The sequence below is a fragment of the Melozone crissalis genome, unplaced genomic scaffold, assembly GCF_028551555.1.
Source record: "Melozone crissalis strain CALT ecotype California unplaced genomic scaffold, PUWL_Pcris_2 ptg000023l_1, whole genome shotgun sequence".
In the NCBI taxonomy this organism is placed as follows: domain Eukaryota; kingdom Metazoa; phylum Chordata; class Aves; order Passeriformes; family Passerellidae; genus Melozone; species Melozone crissalis.
This window is the reverse complement of record NW_026535801.1, coordinates 22060824-22076564: the sequence shown is the minus strand read 5'-3', so window position 1 is coordinate 22076564 and position 15741 is coordinate 22060824. Positions and strand designations below refer to the sequence as shown.

The window sequence follows — 15741 nt, the reverse complement described above, 5'->3', positions numbered from 1 at the left end:
TGCAGCTCAAAAATACTGTTCATGAAATCTTAGTTAACTGATCTGCTATAAAGGAAATCTCTCCAGTTTAGAATCTGGACATCTTCTCATTGCCTGTAGAATGGCTAATGTAAATCTAGAAATGGTTTACCCTAGAGTATGTGTGTGTGTTAGTCTTGTAGTACTAATTAAATATAGAATTTGCTTTATAGAGATACTTGAATTGCTTTATAGAGATACCTGAATGTTAGTTTTTTATTTCTGATGCCCTTATGAAAAGAAGCTGGAATATAGCGTAATAGATGGATACTATGATTTGCCTTAGGTACCTAGGTTTGCTTTAGGAACCTTGTGTAATTCTCATTTGTTTTAGAAAAATCAGGTTGTCACATTTTTGAACCTTTTGATTTCCATGCAGATTTCAGTGATTTTGTTGTTTAAGTTAATTGCAGTTGGTGTGATCTACTAGAATGTAATGTAGACTTTAGAAAATATGCAAGTTTGTAAATGTAGCTGCTTGTGAAAGCATTAAAAATTCTACCTATGGCAAGGTTGAATAGATTTTAAAATCCATTGATATGTCAGGAGGCAGAAATAGTTTGTAGTTGTCTCCCATCTGGTATCTAGCTATTTGCAAATGAAATCTAGCAAGGCCTTCAGAGGTAATTAATAATGTTCTGAAGAAGCAAAAATCTTCAGTTCTAAAGCATTTTGTGTAGACATATGCTCATAGTTCAAATGAGTTCATTTGTTGGGTTAAAAAAATCTCATGCACTTGGGCAGAGGAAAATTCAGACTTGAGTATTTTTTGCTTGGTAGACGGTCTTGTATTATAATGAAAGTGATGGTTTATGAAATGAGCTTGAAGAAAGCAGTGTGCCGTATGGTTATTATAAGAGTATAACCAGTCAATAATGTTACTGCTGAGTACCATCTTCTTTCTATGGCTGTCTTGTTCTACATCCCCTCCAAGTTTGTAGACAATAACCTGACATACTAGAGAGCCTCAACACTTTGGCTATTGTGTGCTGCCGTGTCCTGTTTCAGAGTCTGTCAGTTTGTTGACTTATTTGTTAAATTAATCATGTGGAAAGCAGATGTTTTAGTACTGCATTACAGTACAGCACGAATAATACCTCCATCAAGGGTTGCATATGCTGAAAGGTGAAAAGCCAGGTTAAGAATTTCGGTTAATAGGCTTTTGCAGTGATGTTTTTTGTTTATTTCTTGGTGGTTATGGCAGCCAGTGGTTCCATTGACATAGTGTTGCCTTATCTTACATTAAAGGGATGAAGGTGGGATTTCCACTTGCAACAGTGGGCTGGTTCTTCATCGAGTAACAAATCCTGTAGTTGTAAGGAAGGTAACTCTCACAGATTGGTGGTATATGCTGTGTGTTCAAAAGCACCTTCAGGTACCTAGCTCTAAACTTCCTGCAGTTCTGTCTTTACTGATCCCTGCTTATCTTTTCACAATAGATCAGACTTCTCTCTGTTTTCTTATTTGTCATCATGATGTCTCTCTTGGAGACAAACGTATCTGTTGGCTCTACTGTGATCCCCTTGTGGATAGGCCAGACAATTCTCTTTGCCTCCTCTTGCTGGCAAGTATGAGAAGTATATTCTGTTTCTAAATGGCTTGGTTTTTCCTGCTTTAATTTATTTAGAAAAAGCTCTGATTTGTTCAGTGTTTTAAAATGTTTGCACCCAGCAAGGATTATTGAATGTTTTTGTTAAATTTTGGATACCTAATAGGTAGATACCTAATTTTCATGACCTTTGCTATTCTGTCCCCATAAAATTCTATCCTTCCTTTTATTCCTTTTCAGAAATTGGGAGCTATGGAAGATTATGTTCTATTTTTTTACCTTCTGTAGCTAAGTAAGAGTAAAAGAGCTTTTTCATATTCTAGACTTTTAGAAAATGAAAATCTTAGTAAGTGAAAATTTTAACAGTGTGACCATAAAAAAGGAAGCTTGTTCTTGAGAGAGCTGTTATTGCTAGTTATCTTTGGATGCATTCTGTGCATGTTTATCATGAATGGTCCCTTTTACCATCTTGGGTTGTGGAACTGGGATCCCCTTAAGATCAGAAAAGTCAGATCTGCTTGTGGCTGTGTTTTGGGACATACAGTCAATTATTGTTTCACTGGCACAAAGTGGATTACTTGGCTATTTTACAGAGTGTCTTGCAACAGCAAATCACCTGCTTAGCATATATATAACATGTTGCTGCTTCAAGGTCATCCCTTCCTGTGTGACACCATCAATTGTCTTGTTTAACAATTATCAAGAAGTTTCAGTTCTCCAGGACCTAGGCTAGGTTTGGTAATGCAGCCTCAAAGGGATAAGGGTGCTCTTTTAGAACTTTCTTCAAGAAGTTGGTGAAACAGATGCTTTATCAACAGGCTGAGAGCCTGCAAATAGCTAACTTTAGCTTAGTCTCTGAGTTTTATGAGACCATGTTAAAATGCCTGTGTGTTCAGGATTGTTGAGCTGCTACAAATGCTGTTTTGTAGGGTCTCTGTCAACTCCATGCAGCTTTTCTGTGACTGAAGTCCTTTGGGCTGCCAAGGAGGGACTGGAGAGAAGTCTGAGCTGTAGTGGCTGATAGCTTAGTGTGAGAGTTTGGATAAATCCACAGTCACATATGAAGGATGTGACTCTTCAGAACAAAACCTCCACCAAGTTCATCCACATACAAAGTACAGGAATTCATACTGGGATTCACAAGGACCGCAGAATTTGAAGTTACCATGCATTTATAAATATCTGATTTCCTCTGTTCTCCTTCATGCTTTCCCCAGATACAAAGCTCAAGATAATGTATTGCTTCTTAGGATTCCACAGTAACACTGAGTACTTTACATAGAGCTTCATGTTAGGCTTTATCCTTGGAAAGCAAAAGACATTGCAGTTGAGTCTGTCATGTCATACAGTCAGCTCTCAAACCTGCCTGACTTGATTTCTTTTAAGAATGTCTCTAATTAGGACCACATCAGCCTCTAAATTACTTGCTGAGATGTGTTCCAAATGGTTAGCAGCCCAGTGCTACCTTTGTATTACTACCTTTAGAGCTGTGACCTGAATAGATGCTTTGTTACTTTCTACGTGCCTCTGGAATAATGTGTAGTTGTTTCAAAGTCATCAGGAAGAAGTTGAAACATATCAATATACACAACTATAAATATGTAGAAGTCTGAACTCTTGCTATGTTAGTTACTGAACAAACTTAAATGATGGTTTTACCCCAAAGGTTTTTCAGCTGATAGAACCAGTCTGATTTGAAGAGCACAGCAGTGCTGTGAAGGCTGAGTTCACAAGATATGACTGCTATATATCTTGCCTTGCCTGAAATTTGCCTTGTGTATTGTATCACTAGTCTATTGCTTTATCATTTACCTTGATATATATTCAATTTAAGAAGAGCTGTGTTTTAGAGCTCTCTGAAACAGTCTTGTTTAGATTGGGGCTAACCAGTTTTGATTTTCAGTTCCTTTACTTTGATCCCACCAAATTGTAAAGCTGCTTTTATACTTTTTAGGAACGTATGATCTGCCCAGAATTCTAAGTCCACTGCATCAGGGTGGAGTGTTATTTGTCTGATCTATATGGAGCTGTCAGTGGATCTGTTGGCAATGGAACAAATGTGGTTTTGGGAGTATGTTTAGAGAACACATTCCTTAAGAGCTGTTGTTTCTTTGATCTTTCTTAATGACCATATAGGTTGATTCAGATTTCAGGCCACACTTCCTTCACTTTTACAGTATCAGGAATTTTATATTTTTTAAATATCCTGGAATAGTGTCTGAGAGCTGCAGGTGATTTTAAATAATAGTATTTAAATATTAGTATGTGGTGCCTTCCTCCATAGAGGGTTCTGGTACTAAGCTTTGAAAACAATGAATTTTCTTTGCATTGAATTAATAGAATTAGGTAACAGGGACTAAATGAACTGCCTCATTCAAGATGCACCTCTGTTTCTGCACAGTTCCTGCACTGATAATAGCTCCAGCATGAAAAATGTAAATACTTTCCAAGAAAGCTGAAAATTACTTGGATATACACCTTGTCTGTTGGAGGCCTGGCCAAAGCTTAAGTTGATACCTATTATTAAATTCACATATCTCATTCAAGTCCTGAAGAAATGAAGATTGTTTTTGCATTTGTCTAGCACTGTGTAGTCACTTAGATCTTTGTCATATGAAGTATTTGGGTCAAAAGACTACATTCTGTATGTTTGACCTGTTTAAATTCTCTTTGGAGAATTTTCTTAACCAGAAAATGTTTTTGTTAACTGTTTTTGGAGAACTGTTTCTTGATTTTTGTTCTTTCAAGTAGATGTACTGTCCATGTACTTCAAGGTCTTGGAAGTCCATTCCTTCTCCTTCTTACTCATTTTTGCTTTAATAACATCCTTATGATTGAAACTGCCAAATCTACTGTTTCTGATTGATGATGGGTACTTGCATACTAATAAAAATCATTGTAGTTTTGTCTGCTATACAGGATGTTTGTCTCAGGACTAACAGAAAAATGGAAATGCTCTGCAGAGCAGCTTTGACTGCTCTTTCTTTGACTTGGTGTGCTTCTTCATTTAATGTAGCACTGAGCTCCAAGAGAACTTCTATGAGTCATTGCCTCTCTTCCTGCTGTTCTGCAAGGATTGGAATAACTTCTTATTGTCCAGTCTCTGATTTCTAGCCACCTAACCTGGCCAGTCAGCTTTGCCATGAAAGCTTAAAGCCTGAAAAGATGTCCTTTAAAGTTGTTGGTTTTTTTTTCTTGAGAAGCCATTAGTTATTCTGCTGTGTTTCGTTGTCCTCTGCTATTGACTCTGTTGCCTCTGTTTTGGAAGTTTTCTGGTTACAAGAGTGAGACTGACATCTTTTCAGGCTTTAAAGTTGGCTTTGCCCCTCATAGCAGAAGTGCAAGTATTCAGTTTTGTCTGTGAGCTCTGTAGCTTGCAGTTTTCATAAAGAGCAGAAGAGTGCTCATTGCTTGGGTCTTGAGTCAGTACCACATTGATTCACTTTTGGAAGCCTGTTTTGCAGGTGAAAGGAATTTAACTAGTGAAGTGCAGCTATTCGGGTGTGGGGGAGAAACATTAATTTTAATAGGAACAGTAGGTTTATTTCTCTGCATTTCTTCAGAGTTATCATTGTATTTGTTATTGTTAGGGACAGTGGATTTACATAAAGCAACCCTACAATATATCAAAGCCCTTTTTCATTCAGATAATTTTCTAATCCTGATTATGAAAGTTTTACTTTGTTCTGAATTAAGATTTGATTTGATATTTGAACTGCAAAGGCAGGAAAAAACATTTAACACATAAGAAAAGATGTAATGGGTTTGTAAAAACTCAGAAACAATTGTAGCACTCAAAAAGTACTTTGTATCTTGCTTCTATTTTGTAGATTCAGAGTATGTATGAGTAGTATTTGTGTGTTAGTTTTACAGTGGAGAGAGAACACATGCTTTTTAAAAAAGTTGTGTTGAATTCATATTTATCAAACTTCATTTGAATACTTTATGAAACATTACATGATGTCAGTCATGAGGTATAGAGTATGAATATATATTATACCATATATATACGTATGAAATGTATATTATGTTTTAAATAAGAACTCAGTTTAGGTATGACTTACTGAATTGAAGACTCAAGTAGGGCTTTACTTTCTTTGCTTAAGAACTGATTTCAAGCAGTTCCCATTTGGATTCTGTTGCTTGGGTCCCAGATCCTTGCCCCTAAAAGATTCTGTCAGAGTCAGGTACTCATAGTGCTGTAGTAGAGTGTGAAATTGGGATGTTTTCTTTTGGCAGTCTTGTGATCCAGTTTAAAAACAAATGACAGGGAGGCAGGGGACAAAATAGTGAGAGAAAAGTGAGGGTAAAAATAGTCCATCTGTGTATATGTGAACTTATGTCAAGTTTCTGGAATGCAGCTGCAACTTGAGACACTGTGGGATGTAGTGGATGAAGGACTGATCAAATGCTGTAAAGGTGTGGTCTGGCTGGTACTTAGGGCATTTATCAGCTGCTATGATAACTGTGGAGTAAAAAACCTCTCCTTTGAAGCGATGGAATTGCTTCCACAGTGAGCATTGTATCTACTTCTTCTGCTGGTGGATCAGGATGGCATTTTCCTGCATGTCTTTGTTTGAGATTTTGGTTTATTTTGTTCCCTGTGTTTTGCTCCCTGTCAGGTTAACAAGAAAAGGAATGATGGCAAAATGATTTAGGGAGTTCAGTGCGATTTCCAAGGAGACTGGTCTGTGAGTTTTGGTGGATTTAAATTGGCCCAGTGAAATTTTTTATATATTCCTGTAAGTAAATAACTTCTGCTGGCTTAGCTTCTGAACTGGTTTAACATAGGATCAGTCAAGCGCAAGTGCTAGAACCAGTAAGAGGGCTGGCAGGAAGAGTTGTGGCAGGACTGATCTAATTCAACTAGGCTGTGAAGCTGTAGCCTAACGAGTTATTTTACCTGAAGCCACTTGTAAAATGCATTTTTGAAATTCACAGTAAAATTATTAAAAATGGAAATAGTAGGAAATAATGGAATAAATCTGGGAAGTTTGACATTGAAGTTGCTCAGAAGATATTAATGCTGCTTCTGTTTGTAACAAATGGTATTGCTTACTCATGTAGATATCAGCAATGGTCTGCTTTTCACAAATAAGATATTAATGCAGTGTAAGACATGTCAGATTTTTTTTTTTAATCATATGGAGAAGATTCTTTGTTAAACTTAAGTTTTTATTTAATTACAAGTTTACTGTTTGTTCCCTCCTTTTGCTAAAATTAGTCTTATCTTTTTGTGAGAAAGTGATTTCAAAGGCAGGGAAATGCATTCCTGTTTGAAGCTGCTGTGCTTTATGCATGTGACAGTGAAAGAACTTTTCCTTACAGGGAATCGAATCTGGGTCCTTCATTGGTCTTCCAGGATCTGTGTTAATATAGCAATAATAGCACACCTTATAATTCAATAATCCTTTCTTGATACTCTCAAGAAGCAACCTATTATAACTTTGATTTCCAGGATATGTGAAGTTTGGGCTGGTTAATCCCTGCCCCTGAGATTGGTGCAGTTGGTTAGAGCACAGTGTTAGTAGTGCCAAGCTCGTGGGTTCGGTTCCTGGAGGCACCATTCACTTCTCAGGTGCACTCCATGGTCCTCCTGGGTCCCTTCTAACTCTGATCCTGTTGTGATGGGTTCAGAACTGGCATGGTGACATTGACTTCATGGGGAGCAGAGCTTATTTTCTGTGGAAGGAAGTCTTGTGCTTAGCAGAAACTGGGATTCAAAATGACTTTACCTGTGTGTTTTGTTACAGTGGCTTCCTTAGCTTTCATAACCAGTGAAAAGAACTTCTGACAGAATGTAAAATGTATGGGGGGGTGGTGGGCTGTGAAAGATTTCAGAGTGCACTGTGTTCCTTCCTTTTGTGTCTTTTAGATCTTTATTTACTTTTGATCCCTTCTTATAAGGACAGTGGTGAAAGGAAAATCAATTACTGTAAGAGTAGGAAATACCATATTTTAGCATAGATGAAGCCACATTTGTGATTTATAGAAGTTCAGGTTTCTGTATGTGGAAAAGATAAATTTTGGATCACTGAAGAGAAAAAATGAAGGACTTTTACAAGCCCCTTTGAATTCCCTGCAGTTGCAAATTGTGCTGTTTATCCATACTTCAACAATTAACATGGAGTGACTTTTCATAACTTCTGTGAATGTAGTATGGAAAGTGGAAGGCAAAAGTGAACACTATTTATTTGGACATTTATTAACAGAAAGTCAGTCATCACTGAGCTCTTTCTGTTCCAAGGATATATTGGGTTTATATACAAATAGCAAATCAACTGGCTAGTACTGTCCTTCTCTACCTTTTCTTAATAAAAAGTCTCATTTCTAATGTGCAAAAGCAAAGGAGAAGCTCTTAATCTTTAATCTTGTGAATTTGCTAGCCATTTTTGTGAATTGCCATTTTAACTGTTGGACTGGTATTGGTTTTTTGGGGGGCTTTTTTGCCTTTTTTTCTTGATTCATCTACTTTCTTTGTGCCTTTCTTCTATTTCCTTCTTCTCTTGAAGATGATTCTTCAGTGGTCCTCAAAGAAGAAAGGCTTAAGTTTTAGAAAGTAACAGGCTGCTTCTGGAAACCATGGCATAAATTTGGAAAACAGTTTTCAAAGTCAAACGAAGCTGTGGTTTTTTCCTCAATTTTTTGCGTTGAAAAATTGTTAGTAAAATCTGGTGAATCTTTTCAGTAAAAGTTTATTGTTGTGTGATGTATTTTTAGACTATTCTTTGTTTGGTGTGGTTTTTGATGTGGGTAAATAACTCTTTGATGTTGTTTTATGTCCTTTCTAAAAATAGTTTGGGAGTTGAAAAGTATTCAGTGTCTCCTGAGTCAGGCTCATGTTAAGTGAGTAGGAAATCATTCGGTCTGCTCTAATGGGGTTTGGCTCAACATCATGTCACTGTGTATTAGCCAAGCCTCAGCTGCTACCATGCAGGAATTTTCCAAAGAATAAATGTTTTCTTTTCTTTTTAAATGAAAGAATTTTGTAAGGATTTTGTAAATCATAGTTGCTGTACATTTGAAATGCACACTGATCCTGCACAATCTTATGCCTTTTTAAGTTGTTTTTATTGTCAAAAGATATTTTTGAAAGTCATTATCTGAATGAGGACTTGAAAAATAAGACCAACGTCTGATTAAGTCACAGAAAGGAGAAGAAAGTCAGTGTTCTTCTGATTGTTCAATGGAAGATACTTCTGATACGTATGGGAAGAAGCTGAGATGTTAGATAAGTGAACTCTGAGCAGCAGAAAAAAAATTGGCAGCTTTATAATTCTCTGGCCTCAGAATCAGAATGGGCTTGAACAGAGTCGCTGGAATTTCAGAATACCATTTCCATACCACCTTTAATGTAAAAACATCTACTCTCTGAAAAATGGAAAAGGAATACTTTTCTTAGAATATGTTAAAACTGCTGAGCTGTGCTTGGCTAACATTTTTCTTATCTGTTTTCTAGGTTTTGTAAAAGACACCGGATTAAATCGAATTCAAATGTTCCATGTGTTCCAAAACACTTATTGATGATGTCAGAATTAGTTCTTCCACAGTTCATCTTTAGTCTGATTCAGCATTTACGAGAGGGATATAATGAGCCTGGTATGTTTTGGATTTGCATGTATCTAACATATCTTACCATGCTGTTAGCTCTTCCTTGCAGTCTGTGAAGACACAGCACATGAATGCTATCCATAGTTGATGTCATTGTATTTTGTACCTCTCTTCCTAACAAAATTACAGCCTGACTAGGTGATTTGATTTTATTACCTGCTGGCATGCTTAAATATGTTTTAGGGGTTACCTATCATTGTGCTGAGCTCTTCCAGAAAATGAAATGAGGTATAGTTTGAAATTGGTATGTGTGAATTTAAGAGCATTATGAATATATAAATTATTTTCATTTGCAATGGTTGTAACTGTTCTGCTTGTGACAGTTTTGGCTGAATTATATTACATCTACACCAAAAGTTCTTCTTCTGTGGTTTCAGCTCTTGATCTGCCATCGGAGAAAGACCTTCATAAAATTCTCCAGGTTTTGGAGCCTCATGTTTCCTTCCTAGAAGACTTGACCAAAATGGGAGGTGCAATGAGATCAGTTCTTACCCAGGTTTTAACTAGCCAACAGTTCTACAAAGATCTTAGCTCTGGTATGTTTGTGCTATTTCTAATAATTAGATTTTCAAACTACGAAGCATTAAGGGCATAAGTTTTTATAATTTCAGTTTCTGCATGTTTTTATTTGACATCTCAAAACACAGAAAAAAGTGTATTTTCAAAGCTATTATGTTGATAGGAGGGTGAGCTTCAGGAGTGACTAGAAACATTTGTTTTTAAGACCTGTAAGAGCAAACATCTGATCTGTGTCCCAAATAAATGTATAGGTAAACATCTTTTCAGAAAAGTTTTTATAGGAAATCCATTCTAGCTTAGTACTTCCAAACTAGTAATAATAAGGTTATTTGAAGTGGAATATTTGTAACTCATTTTGGGATCTACTCTCACAGAGGTTACTGGAAGAAACCTGAATGGCAGAAGGCATTGTCTGTCCTGAATTTCTGTGCAAAGCCTTTTTCATCTTTTTTTCTTAAACTTTACCTCTCCCCCCCCCTTATTTATTCAATCCTGTACCAAATCACAATAAATCTGAAAATGTTGGCAGTCACAACTAACCCCAAATCCCTAGTGTAAATTAACTCCATGTTGTTTTCTTGTGATTAAGAGTCCCTTGCATAGGTACAGAACAAATAGTGATTACTGTAGTTTAAAGTTGCCATAACTGGCTTGGGCAGCAGCTACTTAAAGAGCAGGCAATCCCCAAATCTTTATTTGAAAGGAGGAACACTTAGTAAAGCTGCCTTAGGGGCAGTTCTCTTTATTCTTTCCTTCCTTTCTCTCTCCTGTTATAGTATTCAAATGGGAGTAATTTAATTACTCCTCTTTCCTATATGTGATGGATTTCCTGATACAGAAATACAGAAAGGGAATGGAAAGTAAGACATGCTTATCTGGACTCTTGAAATGGAGAATATGGGTTATTAAATTAAAATATTGTGGGCCATTTTTAGATTGCTTGCATAGAGTGTGAGCATATGAACCGAGGAGCTGCTTTTGTGCTTTAATACTGTTTTATGTGTGTATTCAAGGTGTTGGAGAGAATGCATGTGCAAAGAAAAGTCATGAAAAGTACCTCATTGCTTTGAAAGGCTCTGGGTTGGCATTTCCTGAAGATAAAATTGCATGTAATATGCAGGAACAAGGAGCTGGAACTAGCACATTATCTGTTCAAGGTTTGTGTAGAAAAATATTTTAAGAGAAGACTTGAGTATTGATGGGTTTTATATAAACTGCTTTGGGTTTATTTTTGAGAAAAGCTAATCTTAATGAAACTTAGAGAATTACCTGTTATTTATTGCATTACCAAATTACAGGACTTTTACTTCTGTCAGCAAAGCTAAGCATGTTAACTTCTTGTTGCTAATATGCTAAGCACCATTTTTCCAGTCATAATATTAGTGGAATTTGAGTAGGCAAGATGTAATTGCTTATAGTGAAATTTTGCCACTGCAACAAAGTGATTATCAATCCACAGCACTTCTTCTTATAAAGGTTCTGTGGATTTTATTTTGTTTGATCACTGAAGTCCATCAGACTTTATTATTTATCAGAGGTTTTTTATTCAATTTCTGAAAGAATGTTTGTTAACACAGCGCACTGAAGTTCTGCAATGGCATGGATTTGCAAATCTCTGGTTTTGTATTGCTTGGAAATCTTACTCCAACTTCAGTCCATTGCTCTGTATCTTTTAAAGAAGATTAATGAAGTGTTCCATTTCATGCTGGCTTAAATATCTTAAAATACTGTCTTTTCAATAATAGACTTATGAAAAGAATCTCTGAACTTTTTTATTTTAAAAGGTTTGGCAGGTGGTACAGCAACATCAGGACAAGGGGATTCTTCAGATGAGGTGAGACTTTTTCAAGACTGTAATGACCTGCAACAGAATATTAAAGGGAGAGAATGCTTGCAGCCAAATCCCACAAATCTCATTACTTATACCTGCCCTACATTGTCCCAATTTTAGTAAATAGGAATAATGGAGGTATAAAGGAATAGATCTCATGCCTTTGATTTACTAAGGACCTCTTGAAAAATCCTGAGGTTTGCTAATATTATTCCAGTTTAATTTCTGTATATAACTGAGAAGGAACCTGTGTAGGTATTCCAGAAATCACTGTCAAGTAAATTGGGCTTGATTAAAGCAAACTTAGAGCAGGGAATGCTATGAGAGGCGTTAGCAGTTTCTGGCACTTGAGAATCCAGCTGAACTGGTGATAGCAGCAGTGAGAATTTCTCTGTAGATAAATTCCCATGTGTAGACTTGACCTTACTTACCAAACATATGGAGTGGTACTAAAAAGGAGAGAATCTCATTTTGAGTTGAGCTTTAGTAAATAAGTGGAAGAAAGTTAAATTCTGGTAGAGTAACTTCATCAATTTTCTCAGCTATTTAAAATCTAATTTCAACTAGTAAGCCTCAGCAGACATTTTGGTAGGGTAACATAACAGACTTCAAATAATGGAAAGAGATCTGCCATATAAAAACATTAATGCCTCAGTGTGGCAAAAGCATTCATGGACTGTGTTTCATTTGATTCCTTGGAACATAAAATGTTGAACAGGAGGACAGGTTTAGAGAGGGCCTTCTTTCTCCTTTTGCAGAAAGGAAAACATGGGAAATAACAGCCATCCTACAGATTAATATTTTCCTTCAAACCATCTACTATTGTAGAAGTAAACTTAAGTACTGAACTGTGCAAAACTTTCCCAAGCTGTTTAGTTCCCTGCAAAAGTACTGTCCTGATTTGTTATCTACGTAAATTTTGTAATCTAGTGTTCCATCTGTGAAACAATGCTGCCATTTGATCTTGGTGAAAAAGAACATTTTTAACCTTTCTACACTCATTTTAAATAGTGGTGGAAGAAAGTACTGTTAAAAGTGTGCTCTTGCCACATTTCTTAATTATAACATAGTTTTACTCTGCTCTAGGAGAATATAATCAGGTATTAAAAACAAACTGTAAATGCCCTGTGTAACTGACATGGGAGTACAGAGGAGAGGAAAGTTATTTTTCTGATAAGCATTTCAGCTTTCCACCTGCACAGTCTATTTTGACTTTTGATGGAAGGTGTGAACTTCCTTTTCAGTAATTTGTATTTGCAAAGCAGCTCATGATTAAGAAAAAGATTATAAAACAAATAATTAACTGTCTTTACTGATGGCTTTTTCAGGGCAGGAGACTTGAGTTGCAGAGTCCTGCAGTTTATAGTAATATCCCAGCAAGTCTGATTTTTTTTCTTGAGAGTACATGGCCCCTCTGACTGGGGACTGGGCAGTGGCAACACCCTGAGAACTTACTGACTCATTCCTGATGGAAGTACCAGAGGCACCCTGTGATCACAAAGACCACAGGATGCCTAAGTATTCAAATGTGTGTCCATCTTAAAATGGATTTTCAGATGGAGGAAATGAAAGGGTAGACAAAATCAGACCTTTCATGTACACCATACTTGTGGCTAGTCCTTAGATATAAAGTGTGAACAATCTTCTTCCTCAAGGAAGGATAGTAACTTCTTGAGATTCAGGTTCTTTATCATTCCAGAGAAGTTTGGAAGTAAAACATGGCATTTGCTTAGGGGAGAAGGATATTGAGTACTTAGTTTTGACAGTAGATATCTGCATTAATTATATCTCATTTTATTAGCTCCAGTAGGAATCTTTATTTCTGGTTTCATTAGGACTACCTGTGTTGGCAAAGATCCATGAAACGTGTAGTATACTCCTGTGATGTCACATGCTTTTTTAAGATGCACTGTTAGATTTTGTGAAGTGGTGGTGGAGATGTTTTTAACTTGTATTACATTTTGGAACCTTTGCTGTTTAGTTTGTGGAGTACCTTGAAAGCTTCAGATGACAAGTGCCTGTGTAAAATGTTTCTCCTATTCTCCAGGGAACAAGCAGTTAGAAGTGGCCTCCTAAAGGTGTCAAAAATACTTTATTCCTGCATAAAAAGTTTATATTGATTAGAGAGTATATAATTAATTATATGTGTTGCCAACTTTGATACACATTATGTTGGCTGATATTTTTTCTCTGAAACAAAACCTGACAAACCCTACAAGTGGATAAGGTAAAATCTTAGATGTGCAAAGATTAGAAATTTTGTAGTGTTAAACTTTTGTAGCAATAAGTTTTAGAAATCAAAGTAACTAACCTTACAAAATAAATGAAATAAATGTGGATGATAAGGCTGCCTGTAGAGGGGAAAAAAAGAACTTAAAAAATTGTTTTTCTCTAAAGGGTTGCTCACAATGCGTGATTCCTGTAAACAGTAAAAGTGTTTTTCTTGTAAGAATATGTTGAAGGCTTCTCTGTTTTAGTTTGGTAGTTAAACCAGAATTTTAAGAGCATACAATCTCTTGGCAATAAGTTTCTGAGTATATGATTGTCAATTTTTAAAACTCTTCCTCTGCCCCAGGAGGACCAGGATGGTAGCCAAGGTGTGGGAAAGCGCAAGAGGGTGAAACTAAGCAGCACCACCAAAGGTATTTATAAAGTACTGATGTCAGTTCATCATGTTTGCTTTATGTTTGTCTTAAAAAATATCCAGGGGTACTCAATTCACTTCCCAAGCACTGTAGTGCTGCACGTGACAGATATTAACATAGCATAGTCTGAAAATGAGTAGCAAGTGAAAATGTGGTCATTGGCAGGTTGGATTTCCCTTGAGTGAGTACCTCTGTCTGGGACTCTGTTTGACCATTTTGTCACCTCTGTGTTGTAAGCTGACCTGCAAAAATTCATTGTTTTCACTGTGTGCCTATCAAGGCTGCAATATAGCTTTACAAAACAGGTGTTTGATGTATCTGTTGTTAACAAATTTTTTTTTGATTGTGCCACTGTGCAGTATAATTGTGTTAGCAGCCAGGCAAGAATGGTTCTCTCTGGTTCTGGTTGGTCTTCTTGTAGTTTATTAATGTTTAAGGTAAAATACTTGAATTAAGTCTCTCTTGAAACCACTCAATTTTTTCTTCTAGCTTGAAATTAGTCCCTTTTGCAGTTTCTAGTCCAACATGAGTAGCATTCACATTGAGGTCACTGCAAGTTTTAATTCAAGAGCAACCATAGGCTAGACAAGACAGTTGTGTCTTGTGCTTGACATGTTTCTGTGCTAAAAAGTGTTTAATAATATTTAAATGCTATTGTTAAATAAAGAAGAATTTTTTGATTGGGTTTTTTTTATTATGAGTGTGAGGAGACTGACACAGGAAGTGCAATGAGTTGAAAGCGTTGAGAAAAGAATATTTGGGTAGAGGAATTGTAGGGAAAGTTGGAATAAAGTTTCTGGACGGTCTCTGGAATGAAGGTTTGGAGCCTGAGTTTTAAATGCAGAGGTTCTTGAATCAATGAAATAGTATGATGTGAGGAGTATGGGAAAGTAAGATTGATTGTTTCTAGTGTTTCCAGATTTAAGGAAAAATGATGAGGAAGCTGAAAAAGCAGAGAACTAAAGGTTCTGGCAACAGTGTTGTTTAGAGGTGATCTTAAAAACGATGTGAGAAAGATTGTGGTAGAGATGTGGAAGAGGCAGTAGTTTTGGAGATATGCAGGAAACATAGAGGCATCCAAGTAAGGTTCTCTTACTTGGATTTAAGAGGCTGTTAGCTTGTCTAAAATATGAATTAGAGTCAGGTAACACAAGAAAAAAATGCTGCTGTTCTGATGCATAATAACTCATTAGGGAAAGAGGCAGGGAGGAAGCCCAGATTTAGAAGCTTCCTGAGCAGAAAACCAATATCAGCAGTGGCATTTCAGGATAAGTGAGACTTGAATTCCACACTTCATTTTCCCCCAGGATTGTAGTCTTCCCCCTCTGAGGCATCCCAACATGGACTATGATCATGATGTTGATAGCTCCTAATATCTGCCCCAGAGGAGGGAGTCTGCCAAAGGGGGAAGGGTAAGTATCTGTTTTTATTAAATATCAAATAGTTTTCTAAAGTTTTCAGTATTCATATTTTATGTCCAATAGGGTATAAAATAAGAGTATGAAAAGAAAATTTTGGAAAACTGAGTATTGAATAAAAACAGATTTACCTTTTCCATATAAGCAAAC

General features: G+C 36.4%; 1 protein-coding gene across 1 annotated transcript in view; it reads left to right on the top strand.

Moving 5' to 3' along the window:
• The window catches only part of UBR3 (ubiquitin protein ligase E3 component n-recognin 3), a 95905-nt gene that overhangs the window by 2954 nt on the left and 77210 nt on the right, over positions 1–15741 (top strand). The window contains exons 2-6 of the mRNA XM_054277508.1: positions 9027–9166; positions 9556–9714; positions 10711–10854; positions 11482–11531; positions 14104–14170. Coding sequence (XP_054133483.1) covers positions 9027–9166; positions 9556–9714; positions 10711–10854; positions 11482–11531; positions 14104–14170 — 560 coding nt within the window. The remainder of the gene's footprint in view (positions 1–9026; positions 9167–9555; positions 9715–10710; positions 10855–11481; positions 11532–14103; positions 14171–15741) is intronic.